The sequence below is a fragment of the Aegilops tauschii genome, chromosome 3 (genome assembly GCF_002575655.3).
Source record: "Aegilops tauschii subsp. strangulata cultivar AL8/78 chromosome 3, Aet v6.0, whole genome shotgun sequence".
Taxonomy (NCBI): Eukaryota; Viridiplantae; Streptophyta; class Magnoliopsida; order Poales; family Poaceae; genus Aegilops; species Aegilops tauschii.
Genome location: NC_053037.3, coordinates 471,660,172 through 471,676,109, shown reverse-complemented (window position 1 = coordinate 471,676,109; position 15,938 = coordinate 471,660,172). Strand labels below are relative to the sequence as shown.

The following is a 15,938-nucleotide window of genomic DNA, read 5'->3' as shown; positions in this document are numbered from 1 at the left end:
AAGACTGCTCTCACGCGCCACCTCTTATAGTGGATACCCTCAAATATAGGACGTCTCATGGAAGCAGCAAAACCACTTGGTGTAAATTGCCTATAATAAGGTTTTTGGATTGTTGGAAATATGAGCGATTTACCATATGATTTTATTAACGGAAATACTAGATAAAGCATGACTAAAGTTACAGAGATAAAGCAAGTCATGCGATCTGACAAAGAGAAGGTAGATAACATCTGCAAATATAAACTAGAACCGAACATCTCTAGAGTAGACAGTATACCAAGTAGCATATATGAAGTAGAACCTATCATGTGTAGGGCAAGGACTAGAACAAGGAACTATGGCAGAACCTCTAATAGGAAAAACAAGAACACGTACGGGACAACAGCTACAACAGTAGCACTGGACTTGGGGTCGGTGTCCTCGGTAGCCATGTCGTGGAGGAGGTTGTCGACGTCGGGTAAGTAGTCGTCGTCGGGGAAGTAGTCGTCGGAGTCTGGGGTGTCCGTGACGAAGAAGTCAGTAGTCGCGCAGAGCGCTCCCCAAAAACCTTATCACCCTTCTCCCGTACAGGACTCAATGAGGTGCGGTTTCGGAGGCCTACTATCCCGACCTGCGGTGCACGCCGCAAGCTGGGATGAGAAAGATCGTAGCAGCAACGCAGTGTTCAGGAACCGGTGGCGAGAGGAAGAATGAGATCTGGTACGTCTCTCTGAGAGGAGCAGTGACCTTTCGTATACCCGTAGTGCGTGGCAAAAATTTAGACATCGGCTCGGCTCATTCCCGCAACCCGCGGCGTGGCGCAGCGTGCGGCGGAGGAGGAGCGCGCGTGGATGTCCCTCTTGTTCTCATGCTCATACATATAGGGAAAGAACCTCCCTTATAAAGAGGTCCAACTCCCTCTAAACTAGCAATGTGGGACTAAACTTTAGTAGTGTCCCTTGCCTTGCACGAATGAGCTAAGTGGGCCTCTAGGATTTATTAGGAATTTCTGAAATTGTTATTGGGCTAGGCCCATAAATAGATAAAATTCCAGCACCAAATACCCTCTAAAAAAATCCCCAGCTTACTCTAAAAGAAAACCCCATCAAATTCAAATCCCCTCGAAGCCCCACGCACTCCAACAGTCCAACCATCACGAAGCGCCCAAAACAGACCTTCCCGCTCGCATTTCGCTACCCAAATTTCCGCTGGCCGCCTAAAAGCATCTCCAGCCGCGCCCCCAACAGGCCCTCCCCAGGCGTTTTTGCCGCGCCGGCGCCGAAAAAACGGCCAGTCGCCCCCCAGAAGCCCGTTTTTCGCCGGCTCGGGCCGAATCTGGTGCCGGCGGACCCAGGCAGAACCCGGCGCCCTGGGGGGCGCCTGGGGCGCCGGCACAAGCGAAAAGGCGCGCGTGGGTCCGCCCTGTCGGCGAGTCGAGCGCCTCTTAACGCCGTTTCTCCCCGCTTTTCCCCCATCCCATTTTCTCCTTTCCTCCCGCCATTCTCTCTCCCGCTCGCCTCCCAGCCGGCCGCCATGGCACCGAAGAAGTACGTCGTCCCCCGCGCCTCGGCAACCGTGACCGCCTTCGTCGCCCAGCCGAAGCAGAGGAAGCCGAGGGCGCCGCCGTCCAAGCCGCCGAGCATGACAAACGCCGATTGGAGGGTAGAAGTACAGCGACGGGAGGCCGTCACCGCCGACCGGCGGAACAGGGCCCTCGCGAAGAAGGCCCGTGACAACGCGGCACGCGCGACTGCGGGTGCCGCTGCCGCTTCCGCGGACCAGGCCGAGGCCGAGGCGGCACGCGCGGGGATGATGAATCCCCCCGGCAACCACGCGCCGTACGCGCCCTGGGGCCAGCAAGGTGTCGGGTCTCCGACGCCGCAACCATGGGGATCGCCGGGCTACGCCGACGGGGACGTGCACGGTGGGTTCAACCCAAATGTCACGTTCCCCCATGGACACCCGGCCCAGCGCACGCCCTCGCCCGCCTTCACCGGCGTGCAGTACCCTCCATACAACTACTCGCCGCCCGCGTACGCGTCCTCCCCGACGCCCCCTCTCCGCCGTTGTGCACTGCCCTTCTCGCACCTCGGTGATGCCGACGGGACCGAGACCGACATGGACGACATCATCGCGGAAGGATCGGCCGCAGCCGCCGCGTCTCCCGGGTTCACCGCGGATGAGGCGGTGGATCTCAGCGGCGGCATGGACGGCGAGCTCGGCTACGTCTACGGCGACGAGGAGCAGGAGGAAGAGGGCGAGGACGAGGACGAGGACGAGGAGGAGCCAGCGAGGAGGCGCAAGAAGAAGTGGACGGCCAGGTCAGCCGAGCCGCATATCAAGTGGGCGTCCAAGGAGGAGGAATGCCTCGCTGAGGCATGGAAAGTCGTCTGCCTCGACCCGACCACCGGCGCGAACCAGAGCATCGACACGTACTGGGCGCGCATCAAGGCCGAGTTCGACGAGCGCAAGATCGTCGACCCCTACTTCAAAGGCGTCTACATGCAGCGCGGGTTGAAGGCGATGGAGAACGATTGGGGGCGCATCCAGGGGGCGTGCAACAAATGGCATGGTGTCGTCGAGGAGGTGGCCGCTCGCCCGGAGAGCGGCGCCAGCATTGAGGATCAGGTATGCCACGCCGGTCTCCCGTCTCTCTTCGCCGTGTGCGCCCGCCAACTGTTTGTTCGTCCCCGCGCAGTTGCTGCGCATGTTCGGCCTGTATAGGCAGAGCAACAACGACGTCGAGTTCATGTACCTCCACGTTTACAAGCGCATTGACAAGTGCGACAAGTGGGCGGAAGTCCGGCGCACCCTCGAGAAGGCCAAGGAGACATACAAGCCGGGCGGCCGGCTCCGGGCGCGTCAGAAGGGCGGCCGGACGACAACAAAGGTGCCAAGAAGGGGAAACACGCCGATGCGGCCACCGCTCGCGTGCAGGAATCCATCCAGCACTGCCTCGCCGACGCACAGGCCCGGGGCGTCCTTCGTGAAGAGAAGACCGAGGCGCGGTGGTCGGCGTTGATGTCGACAAGCGCCGTCAAGCTCGACCTACTCCGGACCAACGTCGCCGTGAAGAAGAGGAACACCGACCTGGCTTTCCTGCTGGGCGGGGCCGACATGCTCCAGAGCACCGATGAGGTCAAGGCGTGGTACAGGGCGCATGTCGGCCTCATCCTGGACCAGCTTCCCTCGACGCCGCCGCCCACGCCCACGCCCACGACGACGCCGCCCACGCCCACGCGCACGCCGACGCCGCCAACAAGCCCGACCGATGATGCCGCCGAGACTGCCCGCGCGCAGAAGCCACGCCACCAAGCACAGAGACCCCGTCAAGCCCGCCAACGCCGGAGGCCGACCTCGCCGTCTGATGCGCGTTTCTGTTCTGATTTTTGTACGCCGAACTTTTCATCAATCGCCGATCACCGCTTGATCGCCGGATTGTGGCGTTTATTTTTGGACGCGGGAATGAACTACGTTTGAATTTGCCAAGGCTGGGGGGCGCCTGGGGCCGTGGCTGGGAGCTAGGCCGCCCTAGGGGCCGAACTAGCGCCGGCTCGCTCCCAGGGTGCAGTTTTTCGGCGCCCTGGGGGCCGAACGGCTGTAGATGCTCTAAACCCACCGCGGAACAGCGAGGTCACGCGTCCCCACGCGGATCCACCCCGTCACCGCGCCCAAATCTGTCCGTCCATCAAATCCAACGCCCCATTACTCCGCCACGTCACCGATCCGGACCGCAACCCTCTCCGCCAGTCAGGTCGCTCCCCGCAACCCTATATATCCCCAGCGCCCCGCCCCCGGAAACCAACACCTCGAAGCCCAACGCAAATCCTCCAGTCCTCCCACCTTGCGCCCCCAAATCCGATCTCTCGTCTCCTCCTCCCCGCTCGAAACAGCCATGGCGCCCAAGGCCGAGAAGAAGCCCGCCGCGGAGAAGAAGCCGGTGGAGACGGAGAAGAAGCCCAAGGCCGAGAAGCGCGTGCCCGGCAAGGACGGCGGCGCCGACAAGAAGAAGAAGAAGGCCAAGAAGAGCGTCGAGACGTACAAGATCTACATCTTCAAGGTGCTCAAGCAGGTGCACCCCGACATCGGCATCTCCTCCAAGGCCATGTCCATCATGAACTCCTTCATCAACGACATCTTCGAGAAGCTCGCCGGCGAGTCGGCCAAGCTCGCCCGCTACAACAAGAAGCCCACCATCACCTCCCGGGAGATCCAGACCGCCGTGCGCCTCGTCCTCCCCGGCGAGCTCGCCAAGCACGCCGTCTCCGAGGGCACCAAGGCCGTCACCAAGTTCACCTCCTCTTAGATTGCCGTCGCCTGAATCTCTTATTCGCTTTGTTCCGAATGTTCGCATGTCGTCAATCATAGGGGGTTAGATTCCCCTTTACAGACAGTGTAAAAATGAGTCAGATTTGCTAAATCAATGAATCATTCAGTGGTTGTTACAAACGTGCCTTGCTTCAGCAATTTAACTTTCTCCTCTTAACTTGGATGATTTCGTTGAAGCAAACCTCCATGGTTGTGTAAGCTGCTCTGGTAATTTTATTTTTTGATCCTGCCATGTTTGATTAAGCTGCTCGGGAAAGTTGACCTTTTGCTTGTGCCGTACTACATGGTTGAGTAAACTCTTGGCGCAGGTCCTTATTTTTCCTTGTGTAGATGCAGTCAGCTACAGATTGTTCTACAGGTGGAAAGTTTGTAACTTGATTTGTTAACTTCTTACTGAATTTTATTTTCAGGGTTAGTATTTCATTCCGAGCTTTTAACGCCATTAACTTATTCTCATTCTAAGAGTTCTAGAAGTCAAGCCGTACTCTAGGAAGTTTCAGAATTCAGTTGTCTGAATTTTATAACTCTGCGATCTGTTCGGACAATTTTTTAAATTCCGAATGTGCTTCTGCCTTTTGAAGATTGCGTTGAATTCACGTTGACGTATGTCTTGATTTAATTCTGTTGATATGCTATACTATGCTTGGTTTGCTGTAGAATTCATTTGATGAGATGATTGGCTGCCAACTGAGGTTGGGAGATGTACAGATTATATATGGGAAGTTGTTATTTGGTCATATTTGGTAACTTTATACTGAATTTTGTTTTCAGGGGCAAGATCTCATTGCGAGCTTAAAACAACTTACTCATTAGAAAATTCAGAAAGCCAGCCGTATTCTAGTGATTCTGTATACAATCCAACCCAGTGCTGAAATGTCTACTTCTTGAGGAATACAGATGATATTTTGGTCATCCCTGTAGCTTAATATGCTACTCTGCAATAAGTTTGATTCGAACGATTTTATTATCCTTAAACACGATGAATTTCTAGCCCTGTACGACAATAGTTTGAAAAAGAAAACATTGGCAGATTCAAACCAATTAGCACCCTGAAAGTCCAGCTCTACTGTATACTCCCTTTGTAAACAAATATAAGACGTTTTACAGTGGTAGTAGGAAGTTTCAGTTAAGAAGACGTCAGTTATTTTAACTCTGTGATCTGCAGAACAATTTTTCTGTTTTGTTCTGAACCTTGTGCTTCTACCTTTGAAGATTTCGTTGAATACACCTTTGACGTAGGTCTTGATTTAATTCTAGCAGTATGTTGTATTTGCTGCCAACTGAGGAAGGGAGGTGCACAGTCTAGAGATGGTGTTGTACGGATGAAAATATTTTATTTGACAAGATTTGGCTATTTTTCTTTTACTGGACTAGGTGAATGCCCGTGCGTTGCACGGGGCACACATATTCTAATTGCTCATTACTATTCATGCTGAACATACATCTTTAAGTTCTAATGTACCTCACGTGACATTTTCAACCTTTCTACCGCCAATCAGTTTCTTCTTACTCTTGCTCTTCGTCCCACTGTCTCCGCCTACAAATTCATGCTCGCCATCTCCATCAATACGGCTTGTTCTTTGAGTCACAAATACCATTCTTCAAAATAAATCAAAGGCCCATTATACCCAGCATGTACGGAAAAGGGATATTTGGGTTTATCCAAATATCACATGTATAATACGAAAAAGTTCATCAACTAAGCATCTGAGGTTACATGTCCACCTTGTTCCTGTAGAGAGAGCACAAACTATCATGATAGCTTTCATCCAAGATATCAACATTATTCATTTCCTGCAAATATATTATTACACACCATAATTTATTCGAAGTAAAAAAATAAAATTTTGAACAGACATTAAAGCGTGCGTGTTACTCACTTTTAGCATAGGGAGTAAAGAATAACACAATTAGTCCATGGTGACAAAGCGGAAAAACGTATTTTTGCTCTATTACATGACATGCAGCCGTTAGAAGTAAACTACGATTTTGACATCACCTCCATTGCCTTTGAGCCAACGAAAAAGAAGGCCCCAAAAATTGATGGACCTAAGGAGCCAATCTCAGGCTAGCTAATCTGCTGATCATCTGCTTATGATACTACTCGAACAGTAAGCATTTGTAGCAGAAATGAGAAATGTAACTCAGTGGAGGAGCTACAAACAAAAGGGTGGGCGGGCAAAGCTAAAGGACAATACAACTTCTGAACCATTTATATAGTACTCCCTCTGTACACTAATATAAGACGTTTTAGATCAGTGATCTAAAACGTCTTATATTAGTTTATATAGGTAGTATTACAGTAGACGTACACTGAACTGTAAACACAATTGAGTGAACTGTTTATGCTATCATCTGATTTTTTTAAACCATTGTGCCTTTTCATAATCTGCAAGCAACAAGGTCAACGAACAAGTTCTTCCATAATTTATTTATAGTAACACAGACAAATAGACAATAACCTATGTAAAATTTAGGGGAAGAAATTGGGAATGAACAACAGAAAATTACCGGTGGACAGGATCAGATTCAGAGAAGGAACTATGTTGTTGGCTTGCCGCTTTGTGTAGCTTGCAAATGATTCAAGGAAAATTGGAAAGGCTCAGATTCAGAGAAGGAACTGTGTTGTTGGCTTGCCGCTGCTAGCTGCGTGCGCTTGCGCTCCACGGTACTAAAATGTCAAGCTGAATTGTGGCGTGGCTATATCCCCCCCCACTCCCCCCCCCCCCGCCCAACATTTACCTTGTTTCAGTGGCTCCACCACCTCCATACTATGCATGTAACCAACACCCTTTGACCTTTCGACAGGTCTGGTATTGTTTTTACTACTTCTTTAGCATCCATGTGGATGTAGTCCTAGCTCTGAACTTCTCCATAGTTTCTTGACTTCCTTGTGGGCTGTCCTTATCTAATCTTTTGCAGCACACACACACACACACACACACACATCATGTCACAATATTCATGTACGCTTTAGGGAGAGTCTCAAAGGGAAACTATTATGGGTTAGCCTCAACAAGAAGTGCTGCACTTTGGTTGACATGGTATCTCCCAGTTTCTTTTCTCAGCGATGCTTGTTACCGAGTTGTCACTTGTTGGAGGGGATAGTGACATGGGTAGACGAACATGCAAAGTGCGAGATTGCTCGAAAATTCAACTGGCATCAATAGCACCTACTGCCAAGTGAAAATAAGCTGGATGTTGATCATGTAGAGGTTGATGCAGGTGACGTCATTGCCATGGACGCCCTACAGCCGTAGCTCCTTGCCATATCACGAGTTGCCACACCCTACCTCAACGACACACGCGCTGCAGCACAACAAGCAACATATATGTCCAGAAATCAGGAGTCCATCACGAGATTGACCTCAAGAATGGGGGAAGAGGCAAGGGAGCATGAACTGGGAGGGAGAGGGAGAAGAACGGGGCGTGGCCGGTGGCCGCATAGACTCCATGTTCACCTGAGGATACGAGCCTGGTGGCGGCAGCCTCGGGAGGACATGAACTCTCGCCCACCCCCTCCTCGACGCCGCAAAATAGCTCCTGGCGGCAACGGCGAATCCTTGGGTGTCACACAACGGTGTCATTGGAGCGTCGCTGGCAGGAGCTCGAGGACGGGGAGCGCGCGTCCTCCTGTCGTCAGCCAGATCGGGGAGCTTGTGGCAGCGACCAGGTCACATGTGGGATAAGGCAGGGGAATCAATTGGCATCGGTTTGTTAGTTTTTATTATTTTTCTTTGTCTTTGTGTGTCTTGTAGGTGGGATGTACTTCCCAAGTACTTAGCACGTTGAAAGGAGTTCAAACGGTGGACACACAGGACCCAGATTGAGCCATTTTGAAGGTGGGAAAAGTCATTTTTCCAAAATGCTCCAATCAAGATCTAAAACCAAAAATTGATCAGCGTCGATCATACGAATCCAACAAGTTCAAGAACGTCAAATTCTGAGTTCGTATGAAGAAATGACGGTCGTTTTACTGAAGAGGGGCAGCAGTATAAAAGAGGGTGGACTCCACACAACACCGAAAGTTGCCTCTTGTGACGGGATTCTTCATGGATTTCGTCCCCGTTTGTTCCCACGACTCTTTGGCCTTCAAGGGATGATTTGGGAGAGGTTTCGGCTCATCTAGAGCCCTTGGATCAAAGGAGAGAAGCCACATCAAGGGAGGAAGCTATGGAAGAGCTCTTATATATTCAGCTTCAACCCTAGTCGCCGTCTCCATCTCCACACACACTTTTCATCTCAGAAATTCATCTTCACGTCCATCCGCCGCCACATCAAGAACACCATTGGGGCAACAAGGAGGGAGACTGGAAGGGACCGCCACCGCCGCACCTTCACCACCATCATCCGCCGCCGCGCCGCCTCCATCACCATCACCATCACCATCATCAGCCCTTCTTCCTCCCCCATCACAGTCTCCGTGATGGGTTGTAGTAACTCTTGAACCCCTCTTTATGTGGTGTTATTTGAGTAATTGTTGGATATGGGTCGATCGATTAGTAAGTGGTTGTTTGATATGTTTAGTCTATTTATGTGTGTTGCTTCGTGTTGCTTATTTACCTATGCGGTAATTTAGTGATTGGAGACATTCAATCCATTGGTGTAGTTGAAGATGTTCAACTCTTAGGCCACACATGAAGTAGATAGAGGATTGTGCAGACCGATGGACCTGTTACGTGTTAGGTGCATATATCTTGAGGGGAACACAATTACTCCAGGAATCACGGTTGTCCATAGAGCCTAATGCCTTCGTCCGGTCCTCAACCACGAGGACCTCAATATCTTTGCGTTAGCCGCCTCAGGTATGAGACAAGAAGTAGGATGAACGAGTTATCTCAATACAACACATCTTCAGAGATGACATTATGTGAGGGACCGCCCACCATCCGTAGATTATCGTATCCTATGATGCATGTAACGACTTAGCTACTACGTGGCATAGTCGTAAAGCTTAACTCCATTCTGTGCCCGTACTGAACGAGACCGTACCTAGATGCCAGCAAACTCATTTAAAACATCACACACCTCTCTTAGTTTATTTCCTTTGTTTAGTTTAGTATTTACTTTTTTGTTCTCTCTAGTACCTTAGTTTAGTTCTCTTTTTACCGTTCCCTAGCAACCTACTTAAGTGAACTATTTCCAAACTCTGGTTTGGGTGTGAGCGTGGTTGTGTTAGTGACAACACAGCTGCGAGGATTGTGGTATCCTATTCACTCCCTATGGGATCGACAAACCTTACTTTTCACGAAATAGCTACATAGCCATGTGCACTTGTAGGACATCACCTCATTAGTCCTGTCATACTAACACTCATCGGATCATGATTACCTTAAGCTTGTGACCCTGTAGGTTCAATAAAACATAGACATGAATAAAACCCCTTTCGTTCAATGATACCGGAACCGTGGACGTCCATATCAATCCCTATGAGTACACGAATGAAATTCGAGTGAACCTTTGGTTATCACATGTTATTCCCTTTACTTCGCGATACTTTACAAAACCCGAGGTGAGATATATCGGTATCCTCTTGAGTCATAAGCATGTTCACTACACCGGTCTCCTCGTTACCCGTTCTGTTCTATTTTCTCGTTGACATTGAAAGGATCGAGATGGACCTAGAGGGGGGGGGGGGTGAATAGGTAAAATTACAAATTTTAATTATTACTTAGCAATTTTAGGCAATAATGCGGAATATGAAAGTGAGCCTAACAATTGCAAGTATGATGCTAAGAGCTAAGCAAGGTAAACAAGTAACACAACTATGTGAGTAAGCAAGCACTATATGATGTAAGTAAGGACTAAGAGACAAGTAACCACAAGTAGAGAGTTAGGGTTAGGAATAACCGCAACTCCGAGAGACGAGGATGTATTCCGATGTTCACTTCCTTGGAGGGAAGCTACGTCACCGTTAGAGAGGTGGATGTTACCATGAAGGCACACCAACGCCATGAAGGCTCACCCTATTCTCCCTTTGAGACAACACCGCGAAGGCGTTTCTCAACCACTAGTGGTAGACCTTGGGGTGATCTCCAAACCCTCACAAACTTTCCAGGGGTAATCACAATGATCGATTCCTCTCCGAATGACTCCTACCGCCTAGGAGTCTCCAACCTCCAAGAGTAACAAGAACGATGGGAAAATCTTAAGAACTTGCTCAAATCACGAATTCCTTTGGTGAGAAGAAGGGGAAGGAGTGGATCTATCACTTGATTGGAGAACTTCTCTCAAATGTTCTCAAATCCCTTGGGGATCTAGGATTTGGTGTAGGGGATAAAGAGAGGGAGTGTAATGTGTTCTTGGAAAGCTCAAAGTGAATGGTTAACCTTATCCCGTGGAGGGAGGAGGCTATATATAGTAGTAGTGTAAAAACTGACCGTTGAACCACATAATGTACTGGAGTTGTCGGACGTCCGGATAATACCGGACGTCCAATGGCACAGATTGGACCGGACGTCCGACCAGGCCGCCGGTCGTCTGCTCGCTGGGAATCCACCAGGCCACAAAGTAGCATGAGACACACAGCCACCGGACGTCCGGTGAGGATCGGAAATCCGTTAATAAGTGTTCTGCTGAGGCTGTACCGGATTTCTGGAGAGAAACGGCCGTCCGGTGACCGGCCGTCCGGAGAGGACCAGATTTCTGCTATGTTCTTTATGTGAAGATGCACCGGACATCCGGAGAGAGCCAGATGCCCGGTCGGCTGTGAGGGGTCGGACGTCCGTAGAATTTCGTACGTCCGGTGATAACAGAGCACACTAGCTCAGGATCACAACAGACTTTGTGCACAAGGTAGTGGAAGAACTTAGAGATGAAACAGAGATGTTGTGAGAGGATACTTTGTGGGTTATGAGCAAGTCTTTCACGATATCCGACGATCCCCTCTTAATAGTGCGGGACCCCTATACCCAAGAGCAAACCGAAAAAGAGCCAAAGCTATTGTCTTGTATCTCCGCTGTTGAGTGATATATATTTGTCCGTAGTCATGATCCACACACGACCCTTGAGACTTAATCCTGAGATATACTTGATAAACATGATTAGTCCCCTATATGCATGTTGTCATCAACATCAAAATAAGGTTAAGGGCATGATTGCACTTTCAATCTCCCCCTTTTTGGTAGTTGATGACAACATACATGCACTTCTCAATATGTTAAAAAAAACTTTTGAATATCGAAAGGATTTGTTGCGGAGCTCCCCCTAAACATGTGCATAAATAAAATAAGCATGAGGAGAGCTCCCCCTCAATATGATACCAACACAACCAATTCTCATAAAGTAAACAAGATACCATAATACCATAATAGGCTCAATATATAGGTGCATTACTCAACCCATAAAGGTTCATTACTCATAGCATAGTACATAAAACGACAATAATAATAACATGGTTCGATACAAGTTAATATCACAACATTACATAATAGATAAGTGCCTACTCCCCCTTGGCATCAAGTACCCAAAAGGGGTCAGAACATCTTAAAATAGCATCATCATCATGAGCACCACTGCCACCAGCCTCGTCAAAGAAGTCAGACCACTCAGGACCCGAGGGAAAACCAAAGTCAGAAGGTGGTTCCTCAGGAAGACGTTCATCATCACTCACATCGAAAACTCCGGAGTCTCTCAAACGAGCCTTCAGAGCATTCTTGGAAGTGACCAGGCGAGTGACAACATCGTGATTTTGGGAGCAGTGAAAGGTAAAAACCTTCATCATGGCAGAGTGAGCCTTCCCAACAAAGCGAGTAATGCGCCCAAAAGATGCAAATCCGGAAGGAGCAGTAGGAGGAACGCTAGCAGCAGTTCAGCTAGCATTAGCAGAAGAGGAAGAGTCCTTGGGGACCCAATCATCCGCCATGTGAGCTGGAATGACCCACCGCTCATGCAAGTGAGTGCGGACAATGGGAAACGGAGCCACACTCTCGATGAATGCCTGAAGAAAGGGAGCATGAGGAAAGGCCCGCTTGTGCTGAAGACAAGCGAGGCGAATCTCACACTACAAAAAAAGACACATCCGTGACATTTTGGGCCGAACGAATTTTTTTCTGTCATACTTATGACAGTTGTATGACGATAATTGTGACAAAACACGGTATCATCATAGATGTGGTGGGGTCCTACTTCTATGACAAAAAATCATGACAGAAAATGGGCTTTTCGTCCTGGGCGGGCCGGAGAAGTAGCTGCATGACATTCTTTGGGCCGTCCATGACGGAAAAAACCGTGGTAGAAGCGAGGGCGCGGAAAATATCAGGGAGTCCCCGGTTACGGTGGATGGTCGGGGGCCGAGCGATGCGCGTTTCTCTCGTACATACGCGCGTGTGTGCGAGGCATTGGGCTCTAACTGAACCCAAGCGAGGCGTTGGGCTCTAACTGAACCCGAGCGATTGCACTGCAGGCTACGCGTTACTGAACCCGAGCGATCGATCGATGGCTGATAACTGAACCCGATCGAGCGATTTGTTCGCTACTGCTGCTAACTGAAGCCGATCGATGCTGCCTCTGGATGAACAGTGACCGTTGTGGGGGGGGGGTTGGATGAACAGTTCCCGGTGGGGGTGGATGAACAGGACCCCGTGGCGTTGCCTCTGGATGAACAGGACCCCGATCGTTCGAGCCGGTTGGGGCTGGATGAATAGGACCCCGTGGAGGGCAGGATGAACAGGACCACCCCGTGGAGGGCAGGATGAACAGTAGACGGTGGAGGGCTGGATGAACAGTAGCCCGTGTAGGGGTGGTTGAACAGGAGCCCGTGGAGAGGGCTGGTTGAACAATAGCCGGTGGAGTAGCGCGCGGTGGAGGCTGGATGAACAGGAGCCCGTGGATGAACAGTCGCAGGTGGAGGCTGGAGGAGGTCGACGGTGGATGAACAGTAGCCCGTGGAGGCTGGAGGGGGTCGACGGTGGAGATGAACAGTATCTCGTGGAGTCCCATTTTGTGGTACGCCACACCCCTCCCGATGAACAGGACCCCCGTTTCGACCGTAGTGCTCCAACACAAGTCCGTTTCCTCCGTTTTGCGGTACGCCACACCCCTCCCGATCAACAGGACCCCGTTTCGACCGTAGGAGGTCTGTTTCCTCCGTTTTGCAGTACGCCAGACCCCTCCCGATGAACAGGATCCCGTTTCGAACGTGGCCGGTCGAACACAAGGCCGTTTCCTCCGTTCTGCGGTACGTGAGGCCTCGTTTCCATCGGTTGTTCTGTCCAAGCCCTCCCGATGAACACGACGACGCATTCCGTTCCGACCCAGCCGGTTGGCTCCCCATGAACACGACGACGACGCTGTTTCTCTGTTCTGACCCAGCCATGTACACGAGCCCTGGCCGTACGTATGCGCGAGTAGGCGTTCGATACCCTGCCCGTATGTACGTACGTGGCCATATTTTCTTTCTTGCACACTGGCCGCTGTACGTACGTGTACATGCTATGTGCGTGCCTCTACTACGACACGTGCGCGCCTCTACATCGACCAGTATGTACATACATGTTCGCGACCAGAATGACAACGCTACGTACGCTTCGACCAGGTGGGTCCCGACTGTCAGGCACTTCCTTGCCTGCGAAGATGTAGCTGGTGGGTCCCAGCAGTTAGGGGGCGAATCGTTTTTTTTGCCCGGACGCACTTCCTTGCGTGCGAAGATGTAGCTGGTGGGTCCCAGCAGTCAGGGGGAAACATTTTTTTCACGAAATACGGTGGCCCGTCCGGTGGGTCCCCGCTGTCAGGTGGAGGAATAATTATTTTGCGCGTAATAAGGAGGCACTTCCTTGCTGCGGCCGTGGACCTAGCTGTCAGCCTCTCCACGTACAGTCCACGTCCGATGGAAGCCGTTCCTTGACCATGTTGACCACGCCGCGCCGAGAGCACCTGGGCGATGGACGACGACGAGGCCTAGGAAGGGGATGACGCGGAGCCGGGGAAGACGCGACAGTGGAAGCCCGCGCAGAGAGGAGTACGAGGGTTCACTAGTTCGGCTGTGGTGTGAGGCTGCCGTCGCCGCAGGGCCTGGCTAGCGGTGGGAATAGTAGGGGGCGGTGAGGCCCCCGCGGCAGCACAGCCGGCCACGGGAGGCAGGAGCATGCGGCACGACCGGCGCTGCTTTGGGCGGCTGGAACAACAAGACCAGAGGTTGTTGAAGCACTACGACCGTTGGATGGACATCGTACGGTCACTGGAGCTAGAATCGTGCATATTTACTAAGTTGACAAAGCCCTCCGTCCCCGTCAACTTAGTAGGCCCACAAGTCAGCCTGCCACTATACTGGGTCCCAGCTAGCAGGGGGAGTATTCTTTTTTGTGCGTAATAAGGACGCACTTCCTTGCGTGCGAAGATATAGCTGGTGGGTCCGAGCTATCAACGGCGGTAACATTTTTTCGCGAAATACAGAGGCCCTTTCGGTGGGTCCCAGATGTCAGGTGGAGGAATCGTTATTTTGCGCGTAATAAGGAGGCATTTCCTTGCGTGCGGCTGTGGACCCAGCTGTCAGCCTCTCCACATACAGTCCACTTCAGATGCATGTCGGTCATTGACCACGTTGACCAGGCCGCGCCGAGAGCACCCGGGCGGTGAACGACGGCGAGGCCTAGGAAGGGAACGACATAGAGGCAGGGAAGACTCGGCAGTTGTTTCCCACACGTAGGGGAGTACGACTGTACGAGGGTTTATTGGTTCGTCTGCCGTCGCCGGAGAATAACAGCAGGTGTGGGTGAGTAGAGGGATGGCTAGGCCAGCGATGGGAGTACAGTGGGGCGGTGAGGCCTGCTCGGCAGCACAGCCGGCCGCGGGGAGGAGGGAGCAGGCAGTCCCGCCGGCGCTTGTTTGAGCGGCTGGAGCAGGAAGAGCAGAGATTGAAGAAGCACGAGGGCCGTTGGATGGACATCCAACAGTCACTGCTTGTGCGTCAACCTTTTTTTAGGAAAGCCTCAAATCTGTGGAAAACAGCATACAACCCATATGCCATTATTTCTAATAATTTACAGCCCATTTGCTAATTCTTAAGGTTTTTTTTGGAGTCCATATTTTTTTTGTTAGCATTACAACCCATATTGTGGCCACGGTTAAAAAATTATACAAATTTTTGCATATTTCGGTGCAGTCCGAACTGTTTTTAATCCCGAAATTTCGAGTCACATTCAAATTGATTTATGAATTCTTCACTGAGGGGGGGGGGGTGAATAGGCGATTTTTATGAATTCTTCACTGAGGAATTTGTCAGTGAGGAAATTCCTTAGCGAAGAACTACTTGCAGCGGAATAAGTACTCAAAAGTATGCATAGTAGAACACAAGCATGATCATCATGATGAAACGAAGACAAACACAGAGTACAGAAGCATAAACACAGGATAGCACAGGATGAAGACAAACAGACTGAAGAAATTGAACTGAGGAAATTGAGAAAGTCTTCAGTCAAAGTCTTCAAACACAGATATGAACAAGTGCACAACACAATTATGAGGAAATAAAAGAGTTGAGGAAATAGAACCAGTAAGCTTGGTGAAGACAATGATTTGGTAGACCAGTTCCAACTGCTGTCTCAGTTGTACGTCTGGTTGGAGCGGCTAGGTATTTAAACCTGAGGACACACAGTCCCAGACACACAGTCCTCACCGTATTCTCCTTGAGC

The 15,938-nt window shown here is 50.7% G+C and overlaps 1 protein-coding gene and 1 long non-coding RNA gene across 2 annotated transcripts; one reads left to right on the top strand and one right to left on the bottom strand.

Moving 5' to 3' along the window:
- The first annotated feature begins 3,785 nt into the window (after positions 1-3,785).
- On the top strand, positions 3,786-4,428 carry LOC109768706 (histone H2B.5). Its single transcript, XM_020327444.4, has one exon. The coding sequence runs from the start codon at positions 3,875-3,877 to the stop codon at positions 4,283-4,285; it is 411 nt and encodes a 136-aa protein (XP_020183033.1). The 5' UTR covers positions 3,786-3,874; the 3' UTR covers positions 4,286-4,428.
- A 1,725-nt stretch (positions 4,429-6,153) lies between these two features.
- On the bottom strand, positions 6,154-8,000 carry LOC123497880 (uncharacterized). The gene is made up of 2 exons (XR_006672413.2): positions 7,770-8,000; positions 6,154-7,617 (listed from the first exon to the last, which is right to left on the bottom strand). It is a non-coding gene; the product is annotated as an uncharacterized lncRNA (long non-coding RNA).
- Between the last annotated feature and the right edge of the window lie 7,938 nt (positions 8,001-15,938).

Excerpts from the sequence above, each read along its gene's own strand:
- LOC109768706 (XM_020327444.4), top strand. The coding sequence starts at position 3,875 with ATGGCGCCCAAGGCCGAGAAGAAGCCCGCCGCGGAGAAGAAGCCGGTG.